The following is a 20,371-nucleotide window of genomic DNA, read 5'->3' as shown; positions in this document are numbered from 1 at the left end:
CAAAATACCCTCTGTGGCACCAGTCTACTTCTACTCAATAAAAGTTTGCTGACAGAACAGAATGATGACAATAAACACAGGCTGAGCTCTCTATTCAGTTTTTTTTAATTTAGGAAGAAAAGAAAAAGAGGACTTCTTTCTAACATCTTTGAAACATGGGCCTCTTATCATACATACTGCAAACAAAACTACGCAGCAACCTAAATACCACTATTTGAGTCTTCCACAAAGAGTTTATCTTAAACAGAGCAACTTTCAATTATTAGAAAGCATTAAAAGGCAACTGAGGGGACTTCCCTGGCGGTCCAGTGGTTAAGACTCCATGCTTCCATGGCAAGGGGCCAGGTTTGATCCCTGGTTGGGGAACTAAGACCCCATGTGCCACAAAGTGTGGCCAAAAAACAAAAAAGAAGCAACTGAAAATTTGAACACCACTGCCAAACATGGGAGAGCACATTTGGCAATGCTCATCAGAATAATGTACAATTTTAAAAATTACAACAAAATACGGTAACTCAAAAGATCCTATCTACTCAAGTAAGATAACTAAAAGGTTATAAAAGTAACACAGATTACCTACCTGTTCCATTGAAGGACAAGCAATGATTTGAACATCTTCAGGGCTAAACTCTTCCTTTAACAAGACGTGGAACTTCTGGAAGACTTGCTGAATATTATTCTTAGAAAGAAGAAAAGGCAATTGTATTACGAGTCGCTGAAAACAGATTCAGCCTCCTTAAACATGAAGAACCAAGGAAGTTAAATACTACTATTTGCCAAAACAAGTGGAGGAGACGTATCTTCCAGGGGATTACCAAAGACATGTAACTGGTCCTTAACATGTCACATACCAGCACAACCTAACTAATAAGACTTATCAGATAGTATTGCCTGGAAAAAACTAAACTCTTGCCAGCCTTGTCCCCTCCAGAGAATAGTAAGAGTCTTCAGCAGCAATTTCTTCCACAAAAGATAATGACGTTCCCAGACACATAAATTATACTTTAAAAATCAACCAATGCCTTGGGTAAAGATGTGAGCTCAACACAGAGCTGGAAGCAGTGACCTAAATTTCCTCTGGCGTTTAATCCCTTGGGGGTCGCTGCAAGCCATTTATTTCCACTGCTGCTGCTACTGCTACTAAGTCGCTTCAGTTGTGTCCGACTCTGTGCGACCCCATAGACGGCAGCCCACCAGGCTCCCCCATCCCTGGGATTCTCCAGGCAAGAACACTGGAGTGGGTTGCCATTTCCTTCTCCACTCACCAGTAAAATGGGGCATAGTTCCTGAGATACTGTTCTCTCAAGTGTTGGGCCACATCTCACACAGAGGTCTGATTACTTATTTACTCATTTACTAATTTCTACTTTTTGGCAGAAATTATCTTTGTGCCATAGGTAACCTCAAAAAATTAAGACAAAATGAGGGCTGGGACGGGCAGGTGGGCAGAATCAGACAGATGCAAGCTTTGTTAAGTCTTTCAAGAATCCCAGTGGTTTTTTTAATTGACTGCACTAGAATAGTAGATCAACATTTCCAAATGTTTACAGGAAGAGGAAAATGCTAGGCGAGGCAAGCATACTTGAAAAGACCAGCCAACATTCAAACAGATCATCGTGAAACTTACCCTGACTGGTTTAAACAGGATGAACTCAGTGTCCTTGTTGGATAGGTACAAGGACATGCTCCTCAATGTCAGGGGCAGCTTTGCTTTTATTGCCTTGTAGGCACTTGCCACAAGGTCGCTGACCTTTGCTGGAAGGAAATTAGCCTCCTTAGTATCACAAACAAAAACAGAAGTACTTCCATTTTAATTCAGAAGATAATAAAAGGAGAAAAAAACAGCAAAAGACAGCTATTTCTTCAAAGAATTTTTTTTCACTTTTGTTTATTTATCAGTTTAATCACAAGCCCATAAACATTCATTAAGTATTTAGATATATAAAATTCTAACGGCAAAGGCTAAACAGAAAAGAATTCCCCCAGCACGGCTCAGGACATTCACAGGGACGGTAGTATGGTGCCTTTGGAATCTGGAGACAAGAGGTAAGGTAAAATTGGAAGTCATCTGCAGAGAAAGAATTACTTCGTAATGAATGGACTTATTCACTGTGACTCTTACTGACTCACAGTAAGAGATGCTCTCTGTCTTATGAGATCATTCAGAAAATGCCCACATGTATTTAATGGTAACTAAAAATCCATTTGTTATGTTCTTATACTATATTATCAGAAAAGGAACAGAATTCCAGAAAATGGTAACTGAAATAGTTAATAGCCCAGATGTAGTGTCTCAAAAGAAGTACAAATGGAAAAGAACAGCAGTAATCTGTATGAAGTATTTAAAAGAGAAAATTACCTAGAAAGCTAGAAAGGAAAAGACTGATTAATCATTACAAAGATGGTTGACCTCACTCATAATTAAGGAAATGCCTATTAAAACAACTGAAATATTTCAGATTGGTTACAATCGCTAAGACTGTGCATATGCACGTTTGGCGGAGGTGTGGGGAAACAGCCCCCCTCATGCACTATTATTTTTGGCCATGCCATGTGGCACTGACCGTGGAGACCTAACTACTGGATGTCTGCTGCTGCTTTAGTTGCTAAGTCATGTCCAACTCTCCGTGACCCCATGTAGCCCACCAGGTGCCTCTCTCCATGGGATTCTCTAGGCAAGAACACTGGAGTGGGTTGATCTTCCCAACCCAGGATCAAATCTGTGTCTCTTGCATTGGTAGGTGGGTTCTTTACCACTGAGCCACCTGGGAAGCCCATTTTAACTACTGGACCACCAGGGAATTCCCCTTCATCCACTGTTGATGGGAGTACAGTATGAATTGGTTCAACTTCTTGGACGGGATACTGGGTAATGTCTAGCAAAACTGAAAATACACATACTCTTTAATATTTAATGTTTGTACTGCTGAAGATTTACCTTATAGACATGCTCACAAAATACCACCAAGATATGTGTGTTTATTAAAAAGTGTAAGGAAAAACTAAAAGTAATTTAAATATTAATAGAATTATTAAAGAAATTGTGCTCTAGTGATATATGTGTCCATTACTTAAAATGGGTAGAGCTGGATACGCTGATATAGAAGGGGCTCTAAGGTACCGAGTAAGTGTTTTTTTAAAAAGGGGCAGGGAGGGGATATTTTGTAAGCAGATTGGGTAGGAGGTCGCCGGAGAAAGAGAACCAAGCATGGTTTTCTTGACATAAGGGAAGCCATTTTGTCCTAAGTCATTTTGTGATCTAAGCCCAGCCACAGTGCTTGTCCCTGAACAGGTCTCAGTAATGGATGATCTTAGGGGAAGTAAGGGAATGCAGGAAGAAAGGAGAAGCAGTCAAAAAACAACGGTTCAGTGACAAAACACTAGCCTTGTCCTCAAGGGATACAGAGAACAATCTGATACATGTCTTTGAGGTCTGCAGGAAGTAAGGCCCACACCAGGTGGAGGCTGGAATGATGATGCTGCCCCTCATGACTTCAATCAATGAAAGCTTAGATTCTGTAGACCACCGCCCCAGTTCAGTGCTGAAGCCCCTCTGCTCAAGCCCCTTCATGAATACGTGTACCCTTGGCTTAAAACTTCCCCAATTTTGCTGTCTGGGGAGATGCTGCTCTGGGGTAAGATCCCTGGTGCTCTTTCTTGCTGCAAGTAATACCTCCTTCCTTCTCCTGATCTTTGCCTTTTTGGTGTCTTTTAGCTCAACACTTACCAAAAGGGAAACCTGGTGAGTGTTGAGCTAAAACTTGTTACCTAAAAAGTGGTTACCAGGTTTTTCAAGTAACAGTAGTATAATCTTACTTGTGTAACATGTTTCAAGTCCATATGTGCTAGAACACACATGTTCGGGAAGCAGCTGTGAACAGCGGTTACCTTCGCGAGAACTAGTTTGGAGGTGGAGAACAGAACTACTTCTAATTTTATACTTCTCCACATTTCCACTTTCATACCACGTTAAAGGTTTTTCAGTTGAGGAGGGTCATAGATGAGCAGGGCAAGAAAGTGCCTATGCCCACAAGAAGAAAGAAGCAACAATCCAAGGACTGCATGTTTTTCATGAACAGATGAAAACTCCTTTAAGACAGTGAATTCCGTAGGCTCTGGCCCTCTTATCACTAACACACTTGAGAGGTCACTGGTCAGTTTTCAGAGGCCTGGACAACTACAGTTATATGTGGAGCTCAGTAAATAAAGTACCCTAATTCTTAAGAAGGTTTATCTCCCAGAGTGAAATAACAAACTGGCATCCTAATTATAGCTCAATCTCATGAGTTTATCATGAATTGACCCCAAGAATGGGATCAAGTCTGCATGTACCACATTAACCCTGGGTTCCAGGGGTCCACGACAAGTTCCTAGACTGTTCTTGGTGCTCCCTCCCCAAAGGCTCAAAAATCTTTGACATTTCAGTGTGGGTTTCTCCTGTTACAGATCAAGAGATAGCAACTCCATAGCTCCCTGTGGCCAAAGGGGGCGGAAGATACAACTAGGCAAACTGAGGTATCACTGCTAACACTGGCCAGCATCTCCTCACACAGAAAGAAACGTGATTAAATGACAAAAACAGTACGCCTGATTTCATCTCGTCCTCCTGTTGGCTCCTTTTCCTTTCCTCTACCCTGCGTTACTAACGACAACGGTAGTGCTGCTGAAGAGCGCCACACCCTCAGCACCCAGGGTTCCACCTGAAAAAGGACAGCCCCTACTTGGAGCAAAAGAGAAGCTTTTCAGAGCAGAAAGAAAACACATTCATTATACATCAAGCCCCTAGGCTTAGCTGTACTAAGTATGCCTATGCCAATTTGTTGGTTTCTACCTATTTTAAGAAAAATTTATTGCACCCAAGAGTTTCATCTACATTAACATTCAAAATAAAATCAGCTCCTATTTCTAAATAAGCTCTGCAAGTAACTGAAACCTTGAGACAAAAGCCCAGTTAATCCAAAGACAATCAGAATTCCTTCTAGAACTGGTGCTGAGTTACAGATTGACAAGCCTGCTGCTGACCCTGAGGGGTCAGAACAAGTGGTTGCCACCAGGCTGACTATAGTTAGAATTGCCAGTACTGTCTGTAAAAGGTTGGTTTTCTGTCTCTTGACAGAATGTACTACTACACGAAGGATGTTCTCTGTCCTTTGGTAAGATGGCGAAGACTTCAATCTCATATACAACACAAGGTCTAAAATAATAAACCCAGTACTGTCTCTACCGCAGTGAACAAAGGACTAAAGTGTGTCACAAAGTTTATTTGCAAAATAAAACAAATCAATGCAAACCTATAAAAGTTCCCATGACAAATTTTTGGCATAAAATCCTGCCTTTCGTTCAAATACAAGTGATAATTCTCTATGCTTCACAAATCTTCCTAAGAGACACAGAGCTACTCTCACTCTTCTCTGTTCTAATTCAACTTCAGACTAACCTGAGGCACTAATAAGAATAACTGAAAATTTCAGAATGGCCTCAATTCTTTTTCCCAAAAGAAATAAGTACCCGACAGACATACATTCTTTCACTATGGAAAGCCAATCGTGTTAAAGACCTAATTCTAGTTTAAGTGTCTACAGACAGTCAATCTTTTACAACTGCTAAGATGGAATCATCCTTCGGCTTTCTCGCTATAAGCAAATCGCTTCCTACCAACTTGCACACAGCTTACCCATAATTAAAACACTGATTGCTTCGCCATCGTGCTCTTCTCTTTCAAGGGATCTCTATCACAACATGAGCCAAGGAACGGCCAGAAATATATAATCTAACAAAGTGATTTACTCTGGTTGAATGACAACTTAAACTGTCACAAAATGGACTAAAAATAACCCACAAAACTAGTCTTGATTTTCAATGTCTACTATCTAATGCCAAAGAAGGGAAAAAACCTTCTAGCACAAAAAAATTTACATTTAGGAAAGAGTTAAGACAGGAAACATCTCAAGCATTTCTGCCAATCAATGACATTACAACTCCCAAACAACTTTTACAATGTTTTTTCAAACACTCTAAAACGTTAAAGAGAATGTAACTTGTATAAAATGTAATAATGCCCAATATTTCTTCATATAATACTTGGAAACAGTAGCATACTCTCCATTAATTTCATACTATCAAGCACTATATTTTCATCCGAGTTCTAAGACAGTGAAAAGCAGGTATACAAAAACTAGTGCACTCAAAGCATTCTCATCTAAGCCATATTTTATTTTTAACTGGGTGTGCACGTGTATATTTTAATATGTGTGTGTGTATTTTTTTTAATTCTTCCTTTGACTTGGAATGCTTGTTGAAATACAAGTAGTGTTGGCTCAATTAAGACCTGTCAACTCCAAACTGGATCTTGCATTAACCTAAACCACAGCAGGAGTAGGAAACCAACTCCAAGCTGTCAGAGCATGACTATATAAATGCAAATTAACCGACATCCTAAAAGGGAAATCCCAAATAGTAAAATGCGGATACCTGGTTGTGCCCAAGGCTGCTGAGACAGCGTATACTTAGGTCCTCCCTGACTGGCCATTGTTTTTAATGCTGAAACCTAGTAGAGGAGACAAAAGGAAAAAAGTTTCATTTCACTGATGACAAATTAAACTAGAACTGCTCTCAAAAGATGTGACACAATTCAAACCTATGAAAATAACAATAACCAAATGTACAGCTGTAAGAGAAAATGAATCATTTCCCATAGTCCTTTACAACCAATAAAATATTTTAGCAAAACTTCTTTCGTGATTTCAAGGCATACCACTGTTTTGCAAAAAGAAAACCACACCAATGTCCTGAGGCATTCTGCCTGAAACATTTCAGGAAGACAAGAATGAAGACTGAGAGAAACATCAACACAAAACAGATCTCTCTTTAAGTGGACTATTAGGTAACTTTAAATTATTTTCCTATGTTATCAGAAAAATGTCACAGGAGCTGGACAAAATCCCCTTTATGTACCTACAGGGTCCTTTCCTTCATTATAGGCAGAGAGAATGTTATTAAAAAAAAAAAAAAAAGAGTTTTCAGATAGCATCAAAAAGCACCCTTGACCAACCAGTGTGAGAGGGATGGAAGTGGATGCCCACCCTCTAGTCACTTCTCTCCTCATTCCTCAGCACCAGTGCAGAGAAGCAAAACCATGCATTTTGGACAAGAATGTTCTTAAGATGGCAGACCACAGTGGGGCTAAGGTGGAGCTGGGAAGTGTGAAAGACAGAAATTCATAAAACATCTTTTTAGAAATGGACTGCTAAGTGCCAAAGGTCCAGGCCATGACCCTGGCCTCAGTAGACAGTCTCATTAGAAAGACTTCAACACCAACTCTTTCGATTTCTCATAAAGAAGGCCACATAAATATGCAGGCAGAGCATGAGCACAGACAGGATATAACGTTAACCCAGGCCTCTTGAGCCCTCTGTTTCTACCAAGTTCACATTCCTGAAACTACTTCTAGGTCCTTGGCTCATGCTGTCATGTGTATAAAATCGCCCCTTTCCACTGTCACTCAATTCCTCTACATGGCTTTATGTTTACTGTGAAACGCTGCTTTTAAAAGTGAGTCACTGTCTAGGGATCAGACAATGCTAAAAGAAAAACATGCTCATGTTTAGTGTATATTATCCCCAATATTTCCCAACGTAAATAGAAACATACTAATGTGTCTACATTTACAAAAGCAGGAACACAGTGCTCTGAAAACTGTTTTTTTCCACTTAAATCTAAGTCCTGACTGAACATTCTTCTGTATCCAACTTTTACACTTCAATAGTAATGCCTGCCTGTTGGTGCACTGCCTGTTCCAGAATTTAACCAATTTCATAACGACATATACTACACAGAACTATTTTTATATTAAAAGCAAATACAGACTGGTATATTTCACCTCTATTTACTAGCTAGATAATTAATTAGGTTGGCCATAAAATTCGTTTCGGTTTTCCCATTAACATCTTACAGAAAAACCTGAACGAACTTTTTGGCCAACCCAACACTTGTCTTTAAGTTAGACCTCAAGGAGCATTTTCCTCAGTTTCCCCAATAGCCGCATCTTTTTTAAAACCCCACAGGATGAAGACAGGCCCACTGTCTCATAATGACACTGCTGTACACATCTTCATGTTTACATCATATCCATCTTGGTTTCCCATTAGGTTATAACACCTTAAGAACAGAAATGAAACTTATAGGTCAAATTCTATTACAACATTATGTCAGAAAAAAATTTAATTTATACTGTTACTGAGGAAATTAATAATACTTAAGAGGGAACATTAAGAGTAAACTTGCAATACTTTAGCAAATTGCTTGAGAGGAAATGAAATCTGCTAACTTAAAGTCTGAGTTTTTAGCATAAACTGGTCCTACCACGGGAAACACTTTTTAGCTTAGCTATAAACCTTGAAATTATACTTCCTATAAAATACTTTCATTCAGATTTTTTTGCAAAAGCAAAATCTTCACTTCATATTTGTCACATAAACTAACATTTCTGCAAGTACTTAGAAAGTACTTTGCTATTTTTGATCTTCTGGTCCTGATATATATAGTGATATATGTATATATATATCACTATATAGAGTATAGTGAAAGTTGCTCAGTCGTGTCTGACTCTGCAACCCCAAGGACTGTAGCCTGCCAGGCTCCTCTGTCCATGGGATTCTCCAGGCAAGAATACTGGAGGGGGCAGCCTTTCCCTTCCCAAACTGACAAGGGATCAAACCCAGGTATCCAGCATTGTAGGCAGATTTTTTATCATCTGAGCCACCAGGGTCCTCGTACCAACTTTAAGTAAGAAGGAGGGATATGACAGCGCTCTTCTGTAGGGATCAGAAACAAGGCTTGGAGAAGCTGAGCACATGCGCCCATCTTGGTCAGGAGGCACAGAATGCGGGTTGGCAGCTCAGCGTCCTCGCCTCGAAATGCTGTGCTCTCTCAACTGCCCTTATGACTACCCCAAGCCCTACTTAGGAGTCAGCTTCAAACAATATTCAATATGATGAAATTCAAGAACAATGAAAAAGTATGGACAGTGTTTTAGTTTTGGAAAAAATCTGACCCAAAAGTTTTTGTATGAACCTCTACCCCTCAACACTTGGAAACAGTTTTACACTCCCTGTGTGCATGCTCAGTTGCTCACTCATGTCTGACTCTTTGTGACCCCATGGACTGTAGCCCACTAGAATCCTCTATCCATGGGATTTCCCAGGCAAGAATACTGAGGTGGGTTGCCATTTCCTTCTCCAGGGGATCTTTCTAATCCAGGGATCAAACCCAGGTCTTCTGAATTGCAGGCAGTCTCCTACATTGCAGGCAGATTCTGTACTGACTGACCTCCAGGGAAGCCCACTGCACTCCCTAGGACCATTCAAATGATGCTGAGAGAAAAGGCTATTTTTCAAGAAGCAGAAAACAAGGCAAAGTTCTTCTAGAACTTTATCATTCTCAAGAAATTTCATTATTTTATAAAATAAAATTTTATTAATTGTGACCCAAAAAAAATCAGGAAGGATGTTTACACCAGATAGATTAAAAATGCCATAGAAATGTTCATCTCATGTGTAATGGGTCACACTGCTAAGGTTGAATTTCTCAGTCTGAAATGAAGATGATTTACCTACTCTAGGTAGAGGGGATGTAAGGAGAGTTAATGAAAACAAAGCATTTCAACAAAGAGAGTTCAAGCAAAGAGCTACATATACAATAAAGCCAATTTACAACAGGTGAAGGGGATCGGAATCACACCTGAAGTCTTCAGGTCCAAAAAAATAAAATCTTCTGACAACCTAAAAATGTTTTCTACAGACTCTCACAGTTTGTTTTATGGCAAATCCATATATATTTTTAAAATCAGTCCAAACTCAGAAACAAACTGAGGACATCTTGCTAATGAGGCTTACATCGAAATAGTAAATACTGAGACCTACAAGCATACATCCAAATGAAAGGTGAAATACTGTTTCCTTTCTACATGGATGAGTACTGTTTTTCTCGCAGTCATTTATCAAGGCACAAGAACCGCCTGCCTTACAATGGCAATTATAATAAAAGGGTAAAGTGTAAGATTCTACACCTGCAGAATTACTTTCAAAGAAAATCCTTTTAAAGTTTTAAAATCATTTACTCTGTCTCTGCTATTCAGAGTACTAGTAATGCTGACTTGGTGAAACATGAAAAATGTTTGGTCCACAAATTCTAAGAAACAATGTCTTAAATGATTGCAAGCGTCTGTATGAACTCTAGTGTGCACAGTGCGTGTGAGTTGCCTGTGTGTCTATATATCTTCGCCTTTGACCCACTCTATGCCAAGAGGACAAGGGAAGAAACCTAAATTTGGAATTTGTTGTTTTTCAGTTGTTCAGTCACATCTGAACACGTCTGACTCTCTGCGACCCCATAGATGCTTTGCAACCCCATAGACTGCAGCTCGCCAGGCTTCCCAGTCCTTCACCACCTCCAGGAGTTTGCTCAGTCTTATGTCTACTGAGTCAATGATACCATCCAACCATCTCATCCTCTGTCACCCCTTCTCCTCCTGTCCTCAATCTTACCAACATCAGAGTCTTCTCCAATTTGGAATAAGATAACGTAGAAGGGATGCTGGGTCCTCTAAGCTGAAGTATCTACTAAAGAGCCTCACTAAACAGTGAAGAGCAGTGAGGGACCAGGGTTGTAAAAGGAAAATCGAGACAACTGCGAATGAACCAAGGAAGGGCAACACAGACTGAGCTGGTGGCGGGAGTGAGGGAGACCTCTGCCTCCCCCGCCCCACAGTGAGAGGAGTATAAACAGAGCTGCATGACCAGCTGCACGGGGTCCCTGCTGCAGTGTGTGGCATGTCCAGGCAGAGCTATGCTATAATTCAGACTTGGATACATATTTTCTACCTAAATGTCTCAATTTTAAAGAATGTTCAGTGTCCAGAATCTTTCAAAATGCACAAAGTTAAACCAGATTCCCAGGTGGCACTAATGGTAAAGAACCAGCCTATCAAAGTAGGAGATGTAACAGCCGTGGGTTCGATCCCTGGGTCAGGAAGATCCCCTGGAGGAGGGCATGGCAACCCACCCCAGTATTCTTGCCTGGAGAATCCCATGGACAGAGGAGCCTGGCAGACTACAGTCCATAGGGTCGCAGAGAGTTGGACACAATTGAAGCGACTTAGCACATATTAAATATACCAAACTTATATTCAGGTCAACTTGGACAACTGCCATCAGTAAATATTCATTCTTTTGACTTCTAGGAAAACTCTGTTTTTCTAGGAAAAAACCCTTTAAGCCAAGATTTCATTATAACCAACTTGCTTACATCAGAAGATTCGTTCTGTTGCTCTGTTACTGTAAAATATTCATCTCTAGCATTTCCCACCAGTATTAATGTGGATGCTCTCCCAAAACACATACTACAATCTACAAACTAGTTGTCCATGAGGGCAGTTTTAGTAAAAACTATGATGACTTATTTGTAACTTACAAAATATCAATACTAGCACCATTTTTTAAAAATCAAAAGCTGGTAGAAAACATTTACACCATACTCCTTTTAAATTTATGTAGTGAGAAAAAAAAAGCACACATTCCAAATTCTTGAACAGGCTAAAATCCACCAAACAAGTAATATACCCCAATCATAAAAAAATAGTTTACCATTTCTATATTTGCCTTTTTTTTTTTTTTTTGGTATCATTTCTTATTTTTAAAAACTAGTATCTTCTGTCTTTATCACAGGACCCAGCAACACGTTACCAATGAACAATCTCCTGAGCTGCCTCCTGTCATTTCCTAGATACACCCTGTCTCCCCATTTAAGACTTAGGTAAGCAAATTTGAGAGAAAAGGCTGTCATTTTTTTTTTTTTTTTAATGTCCGCAAATTCAAGTCTGGACAGATAGTAGAGATTAATAAATTAATTTCAAGACTTTTTAAACATCTTTACAAACAATTATTGAAAAAAGAAAGTCAAAACTGCCATGATCTGATTTTTTTCTTTGCTGGCATTTGCCAGTTTATGGATTTTAGCTGGGAGACAGAGAGATAGACAGATTATTGTAAATCTATATATCTGGTGATTAACAATGCAATGATATAGAATCTTCAATTCTCAATTATCCATACAAAATGAAACGTAGGAACAGCATGTAAAACAAGAGGAAAAAAACTCATTTAGGTAATGGGAAACCCTCATACATAGGTCTGGGACTACTGCCATGAAGGTCCTAATCTAAGCGAGAGTCCCAGAGCACATGCAGACATCTACACTGTGGAGAACAGAGCTAACCAGAGCCTGCTGTAACTAGATTTCCAATACTCACACCTCCTTTTAAAACTGAAGAATTCTGCATGCCTACCTAAAAGTCCAAACCAAAAAGCTTCCATAAGAGGAAACACGGTGATTTCTTAGGATTGTTAAGACCTTGGTTTACTATTTCCTTCTGTCAAGGATTTCACAAGAAGGCAATTCAAATTGCAATCTAGGGAAGAATTCAAAGTTACTTTCCCAAACATGCAGCAAGGTCTGTACCTTTGTCAGGAACTCCTCCAGCGGCTCTATGAACAGCCTGGTCTGCTGCTGAATAAACTGCTCACAGGCTGATTTCAGGTGGCGGTCTACGTCTTTTTTAGAGTCGAGGTAATGTTCTCTTATCTCAGGAGTACCCTTAAAAAGAAGATGACAATTTCCTCCTGTTTTTATGTGCCTAGAAATTACCAGACATGCAAAGAATGTCGTTTCTCTCCCACCACCAAGAAAACAGACTCCTCACCTCCAACAAGAACTCTATCAAGGCATTGTTGCTATTCAGCCTAAAAAATCTTGGAACAGTCATAGGATTCAGGATTTTAAATGCTGCATCTGTGGAACAAAATTACTCATCCAGTGAACATGTACAGCTTCAACAGAGAAGTCACGTAACTATTTTAGTGTGTAAACATACACTTGTTCTCTATCACCACAGAGCAAAAGCGCTTTCATTTCCAAGTCACCTCCATGAGTGGGTGAGGTCAGTGCCCATGATAGCTACAGTACTCACGCATAATTATTTTCTAGAACTCAGAATTGCAAAATGGCTATTAACCGCAATTGTTTATTTTTAGGAAGAAAGAAAAAAGGATAAATGGTAATTAACACCTTACAATTTCACAGCTTTAATGATGCTAAATCAGATTTTCTTTGGAAAAAAAAAAAAAAAAAAGATTCATATACTTACCCAGCTTCTTTTGTTTAAGATCTGGCTGGCACAGAAATTTATTCATTCAAAGCAGAGAGAATAAATTAATATGTCAGCCAGAAAAAAAGGAAAAAAAACACCAAAAGGACATATTTACCCCTTAACCTCCAGACTAACTAGAATCTGTGCAAAGTACTAACAGGTCTCATTGATGTTCAAATGCAATAAGATATAACGTTAGTAGTGAGAGGTTAAGAGGCTTAAAAGTACAGACAGCAAGTATTAAGTGATAGTCAGAAAAGCCCATTACTTTGCTTTGCCTTGCCAGGCTGGAGAAAGCACAGCATGAAGTGCTTCTAGCCTGGATTTAAAAGTACATACACACACCACACTGTACTCCCTGCCTCGACTGTGAACTGATTTAACTGAAAACAAATCCCCTATCAGATTCAGTATTCTGAATTCAGTATTCTTTAGTAAATGACTCTTCATTTCTGCTGTCCTTTCTACAGGAAACCTGAAAAACTGTAGGTGATCATACAGCAGGATTACAGAACCTTCATTATGTTGTAGGTAAAACATATTTTAAACCAAAATTTGCCAAAATTAACACTTTATTTTCTCACACCTCAGTGGATCTATAGTAGAACGAAGTAGCAACAGGTTATGAATTAGAAAAAATATGAAAGAAAATAGATCAGTCCTGCTTCACCTCATCCTTAGAATAAAATAAGGACAATCAGTGCCTGGCATTCCTCAAGGTTAGGGTGCTATTCCCACATGTCACACTGAAAGGAAAGGAGGAAATCAACCAGAATGTTTGGGTAATGGAAGCCTCTGATGAGAAGAAATTAAAATTAAAAAATTTAAAAATGATGCATTCTATAAAGGCAAAAGTCAGGAAATCTGGCTGCTATTATGAAAAAAAAAAATTTACAAAGCAGTTGAATAACATACAGGCTTACTATCCAGATTCCACCAGAACCAAAAGGTATTCTCTACAGTGAAAAGGAAAGTGCATTAGGAAAAGAAAAAGAATAAGCTGTTTTAATATGACTCACTTTGATTCCAAGTGATGTTACAGCAAGTCCACTATTTTATAAGCAGTCATTAGGAAAGTAACTTGTTCCTCTTGGAAATCCTATATTTGGAGACCCTCTAAACCATGGAATACAAAAAGTAATCTTAATGGCTATGAATTTTCTCAATTCTCCCAATGCACAAGGGAGAAATCCATTCATTTCATAAATGGATGGCTTAAGGCATTAGAGCTTAATTCTCTTGGAAATGGTTAAGAAAAGATAAAGTTTAGATAAATTTGTAAGTAAGGGAGATGGAAATTGATGGTATATCCTTTAACTGTTCAAGATCAGCATCTTAAAAAATAACTACTGTAATCTTTTAGAAATCATCACTTGCTAATTCAGTCAGAAACAAATCATTAGTATGGATGAAGCACCTATCTCAAGATGATTCAATGTCTATTACCAATTCAAGATTCTATCGATGCGATTACTTAACCAGCTGATTTAATAATACAACAAGTTTATTTAAGCACCTTAAGCTTACAAAAACACTTTAATATATATTTTCATTCACTTTCACTCTTAATGATCTTGATAATCTGGTGAAAGCATCATGATGGGTTAATTCTGCTCATTTTACGCAGGGTACGGAAGCTAAAACACACATTTAAAATCACAAGAACCAGGAAATGATGGACCATGAACAGAACCTGACTCACTCTTCTGATTCTACCCAGGTGGCTTCCTGAGTTTCTGTGAATTGACAAACCCAATGTCTAAAATAATTCCAGTTAGCTGACACTCTTAAGTAGTTATTACAATGATCTTTCATTTTTTAACTGGTTATGGTAATATGTGGCAGAGTCTAAGAGAAGTCATGCTCCACTGCAAGTTGCAATGCTCAAATATAGTTCTCTCCATAAAGAAAACACAGCAAGTTAGATATAACTAGGATGTTGTCAGCTTAGCTTAGTATGAATAAGCAACATGCTCAGCAAGCACAGCATGCAAAATAAAAAATTGCAGATGAACATAAAATAAACCTATAAACCTGTGCTGCCACACTTGGACAGGTCAAACACACCCAACTGTGCCAGCCAGGGCAATGAAGTACCTCTAGTTTTCTTGAGGTCCAGGGAAATTTCCTTAATGGTGAATTCAGTGTGAAATGGAGCGATTTGTTCACGAAGAATCAAAAGGTGCTTTATTAAGAAAAGTTGTCCATCAATCTGAGTCTAAATTGTAAGACAGAAAAATGGATATTATCACAGATTAAGTAAAAATAGAAATACATATAACACATTTGCTACTAATTCGACATTAATCCATCTAGGTCACTTGCCTTTAGCATAACTACATGGTACCAATACTCCTCTGTTGTGCGATGAACTCAACCATATTTTCAGGTTGAAACTATCTGGAAAAATCTTACTTCAAACTTTTACTATCATCTACTCTACTTAGCAAACCCAAGGAAGTAAACCAGACAAAAGGTCGTAACAACACAGTTAGAAACAGAAGTCAAGTCTATTCTAACCTGGTGCAGAAAGAGAAGAGACGATATGGCCCAAGATCAGCACAGCACAGGAAGCAGAGTTCCATCTCTCACAGCTTCCTAGTTTCTCTCAGTAACATAGCTTTCACTGTTTGGTCAAAGTGGTTTCAATATTCAGAATATCAGAAATATTGGTATTTATATAAAAGTACAAAAGGAGCCTCCAAATATAAAAAGATTTGGGGTGGTCATTTTGGATTACCCTTCCAGCAATGGAGAACGGACTACCTACACCCCACACAGGAAGTGCAGACACTCCCGCATTTCCTTTTACCCTCTCAGGACACATCCTCAAGAGTTTTGTGATTCAAGCTCAGTTCTCAAAGCTCTGACCCAGTTCCCCAAATAGTGAATCACCATAGCTCTCATTTCAGAAGAGTCTGTATATTAAGAAGAGCAAGGCTATGTTTGCTCCTTCTTGCTGCTATCCAAGACAGACTTACTTTGAAAATATTTTCAATGAACTTATTCTGCATTAGGAAAAGAATAATGTCTTTCAGTAACTAATACAGGCACATCTTGGAGACACACCGGGTTTGGTTCCAGACCACTGCAATAAAGTGATTATCGCAACAAAGCGAGTCACACAAATTTTTTGGTTACATTTACACCATACTATTACGTGGCCAACAGGATTATGTTTAAAGAAACAAAGTATATACCTTAATTTTAAAATACTTATTGCTAAAAATATTAACCATCTTTAGCAATCAAGTATTTTTAAATAACCATCATTTGAGCCTACAGCAAGTCAGAAATAAGAAAGATCCCTGATCACCAATCACCACAACAAACATAATAATGAAAAAGTTTGAAACACTGAACTGCCAAAATGTGATACAAACACACTAAGTGAGCAAATGCTGTTGGGAACATTGTGCCAACAGACGTGTTTGATGCAGGGCTGCCACAAATCTTCAGTTTGTAAAAAAACACAGAAACAAAACCCCAGTTATCTGTGAAGCACAATAAAGCAAAGCACAGTAAAACAAGGTGCACTGTATAAGCTTTAAAGAGGTTATTAAAGTGACTGCTCTCTGTTCTCTCTCTCCTTCCCACCCTCCTGAATAGACACAAATCAACGTGTATGATTTATCTGCTGGAAACTCACTTTGCACTCTGGGACACAGAGCACCGGGTAAGTAGGAAATGCTATCCGCTTTGAATAATTGCTCTGTCTTCAAAAGAACTAACAGCTCCAAAGGAGAAAATAGTACCATATAGATCGGATTTACTTTGCTGAAGCTACTGTGATTCAGCAAATAGTATCATGTTAGTGTACTGATACACTAGGTGCTCAATTTTAGTATGGAAGAAAATTTCTTTCCTTAAGAAAGTCTCAACACATTAAGCCATTTTCATTGATCACTTTTCCAAAAGTTGAAAGATGAAAAGCACACTAACTTAGTTGTGAAAATAAATTGGCTAATTCTTACTAAATTGAAGGTCTCCTCATATATATTTAAGCACCTTAAAATATGAAGGAAACAGAGTTAGACAATGGCCTTATGTGAGGATGGCCTTACAGGTTGTGTGGGGAAAAGGCCAAATAATGAAAAAAAAGGGCTTTCATTCGTCCCTTTAAAATGAGGACAGAGGTACAAGAGGATATAAGCACATGAATTTTTTAAATTATGTCATTGTTTTCCCTCTGATAATCTAAGAAATACATGCTCACTGTATAAACTGTGGAAAATACAGACAAGTGTGAGAAGAAACAAGAGTCATCTGCAGTCACCCCAACCTTTCATCACTACTTTCTTCAATGAATGTATTAATTACATAGTTATCATCTGCTTCGTATCCTGCGCCTTGTTTTTACCTTAACATATTTATGTTAAATTTTATCATTCCCTTTTCTGGAATTTAACATCTGTATATTCCACTGTATGGAATATACCACAATTTACTTAAACATGTGTCTAGTGTTAGACGTGGTTCCTAATCCCCTCTATAACAAAAGAACATGAAAGCTCAGGCTGGGAAATATGTTTTAAATTTCAACCTGCCTGTCTATAACTTAACTTTCCATTCTCTTCTAGTTCCCGTGTCAGAATTTCCCTTCAAGTCTCAATCCCATGAATGGGAACATACAGTGGTCACAAAGGCAGAGCTTTTTCCAGCTTGTCTAGGATCCCACATTCTTCCGTGAGGAGGTTTCTGTTTTTAGTTTATCTAAAACCTTGAAGTTAGAAACCAAGTTTATAAATCTGGAAGTCTAGAAAGGTTCACAAAGTCTGAAAACTCCCACGAGCTATGAAATTTCGGCTGGAAACAGTCCCACAACTTCCTCCCTGTTGGTGAGCAATAGGTATTTTAGGTGGAGAGTTAAACAGAGCAGCATCCTGAACCATACTTTCTGGAAAAAAAAAATCTCAGGGGTTGTGGGAGAAGCACATGCCAACAGCCGTCAGCACCAGATCCCTTCTTCTTGAATAAAAAGTGTAAGTTACAAAATCATGTCAACTCCTTCTAGTCACATAATCCATGGGCCACAACTCTTATCTTCCAAACTGACTGACTGATTCCTCCAAGTGAGGCCATTCAACTATTTGGAATGTCATTGTAGGGATGATGACAGATTGCTACCATTTCTTGAAAACAGTTTCGGTATTCCAGGGAAAGAGCAGTCCAGTACCTTCCTGCTACTAAGGCTAGAACAAGAAACCTTTATCCCACAGAATTTATAACCTAAGTATCACCTTTGGTACTTCAGCAAAGCTGGCACTCTCTTATATAGCGTAGTCTTTAGCACTAAAATGAAGTACTACCTCCTCTCAAAGGGCCTCAAAATTAAATCACATTAAAAAAATAAATGCTACTGCCAAAATGGCTTTAAATTTCTGTGCCTGTATATAAACGCTGCATTCCACAATAGTATTATAGATGATCAGATTTCATCTAACACTTCATCAAACCTTGGTTTTGCTGATGGACTCTGACGCTCCAAGCAGTGACTGAATGCAGGCCGACAAGGCTTCCTGTGATAGTCCTTGGAACACTGCCCTCTGGTGAAACAAAAGAGAAACATCCCCTGTAGCACTTCAAACAAAGCAAAAGAAATTTGTAGGCTGTGAGTACAGCTTGCTTGCCCTCATCTGATGAATTTATTACTACCAATTGCAAAGAGTCGGACACGACTAAGCAACTGAACTGAACAGATACTCCTCCCAGATTTTCCTATTGCCACACAAGCTTTCTAGACCAGCACAATTTCCTAATCTGCACCTCTTGAAACTCTCACGTGACCATTCAACACTATTTCCTGAGCACCTATTTCGTGCCGGGCTCTGTGCTGGTCCTGGAAGCACAGTGGCAGGTGCCCAAGGCAGATGCGACCTGACCTTGGGAAGCTCTCTCTCCAGTACGATCTCATGATATAGGCTGTTTTTTAAACATACAAAACCAACTTTAAAACAAAGCCTCAGTAAATCCACTTCTAAAAACATATCCCAAGTAATATCAGTACTGTATTCTAAGATTCATACTTATGGCTCTTTTCATAATATTATTTAAAGCAACAACAACAACAACAAAAAATCTGGAAATAAATGTTCAATGATAAGCAGCTGACAAAATACTAGTAAATCTAAATTATGGAACACTGTACATGAAATCAAAGGATGCTGAACAGGAAGTGATAAAATTCTTGTACAAGAATATAATTAATTAAAAACAAAATCAGGTTACAAAACAGAAGGTGAAGTAGGATTAATTTAATTCTGCCACTGCCGTATCTTCCCAGAGGTGAGGTGTGTGCACAGATTCCTGTCAGCCCCCCTGCTTCCTCTCTGCCTCTACTCCACCTGAAACGGAACTGATAAGGATGTGTATGAGCAAAATATTTATTACCAGGCCACCATCCTGGGCTCTAGTCTCGTGCGTAATGATTTATTCTCTTTTTGTACTGTTACCTTCTCTTCTGTTTCTCATGAGGCTACTGCACAGTTAGACAAGATTAAGGCTGTCTCTTGCTAGGTCAAGATATACCCATTTGAATGCAGAGTTCCAAAGAATAGCAAGGTGAGATAAGAAACCTTTCCTCAGTGATCAATGCAAAGAAATAGAGGAAAACAACAGAATGGGAAAGACTAGAGATCTCTTCAAGAAAATTCGAGATACCAAGGGAACATTTCATGCAAAGATGGGCTCGATAAAGGACAGAAATGGTATGGACCTAACAGAAGCAGAAAATATTAAGAAGAGGTGGCAAGACTACACAGAAGAACTGTACAAAAAAGATCTTCATGACCCAGATAATCACGATGGTGTGATCACTCACATAGAGCCAGACATCCTGGAATGCAAAGTCAAGTGGGCCTTAGGAAGCATCACTACGAACAAAGCTAGGGAGCTGATGGAATTCCAGTTGAGCTATTTCAAATCCTGAAAGATGATGCTGTGAAAGTGCTGCACTCAATATGCCAACATATTTGGAAAACTCAACAGTGGCCACAGGACAGGAAAAGGTGTTTTCATTCCAATCCCAAAGAAAGGCAACGCCAAAGAATGCTCAAACTACCACACAATTGCACTCATCTCACACACTAGTAAAGTAATGTTCAAAATTCTCCAAGCCAGGTTTCAACAGTATGTGAACCGTGAACTTCCTGATGTTCAAGCTGGTTT

General features: G+C 38.8%; 1 protein-coding gene across 3 annotated transcripts in view; it reads right to left on the bottom strand.

Annotated features, from left to right (window-relative positions):
* COG3 (component of oligomeric golgi complex 3) overlaps positions 1–20,371 on the bottom strand; it is a 61,362-nt gene that overhangs the window by 5,653 nt on the left and 35,338 nt on the right. For 2 of the 3 annotated variants that reach the window (XM_055542037.1, XM_055542039.1), the window contains exons 16-22: positions 18,661–18,750; positions 15,302–15,422; positions 12,758–12,846; positions 12,517–12,651; positions 6,472–6,547; positions 1,628–1,755; positions 581–679 (exon numbers count right to left, since the gene is read on the bottom strand). In XM_055542037.1, the coding sequence (XP_055398012.1) occupies positions 581–679; positions 1,628–1,755; positions 6,472–6,547; positions 12,517–12,651; positions 12,758–12,846; positions 15,302–15,422; positions 18,661–18,750 (738 nt within the window). Of the gene's footprint in view, positions 1–580; positions 680–1,627; positions 1,756–1,818; positions 2,034–6,471; positions 6,548–12,516; positions 12,652–12,757; positions 12,847–15,301; positions 15,423–18,660; positions 18,751–20,371 lie in introns of those variants that run through there. The other variant, XM_055542038.1, reaches the window with a different exon arrangement.

Source organism: Bubalus kerabau, chromosome 12, assembly GCF_029407905.1.
Source record: "Bubalus kerabau isolate K-KA32 ecotype Philippines breed swamp buffalo chromosome 12, PCC_UOA_SB_1v2, whole genome shotgun sequence".
In the NCBI taxonomy this organism is placed as follows: domain Eukaryota; kingdom Metazoa; phylum Chordata; class Mammalia; order Artiodactyla; family Bovidae; genus Bubalus; species Bubalus kerabau.
Note: the sequence above shows the minus strand (reverse complement) of the source record. Positions and strands in the feature narration are given on the sequence as shown.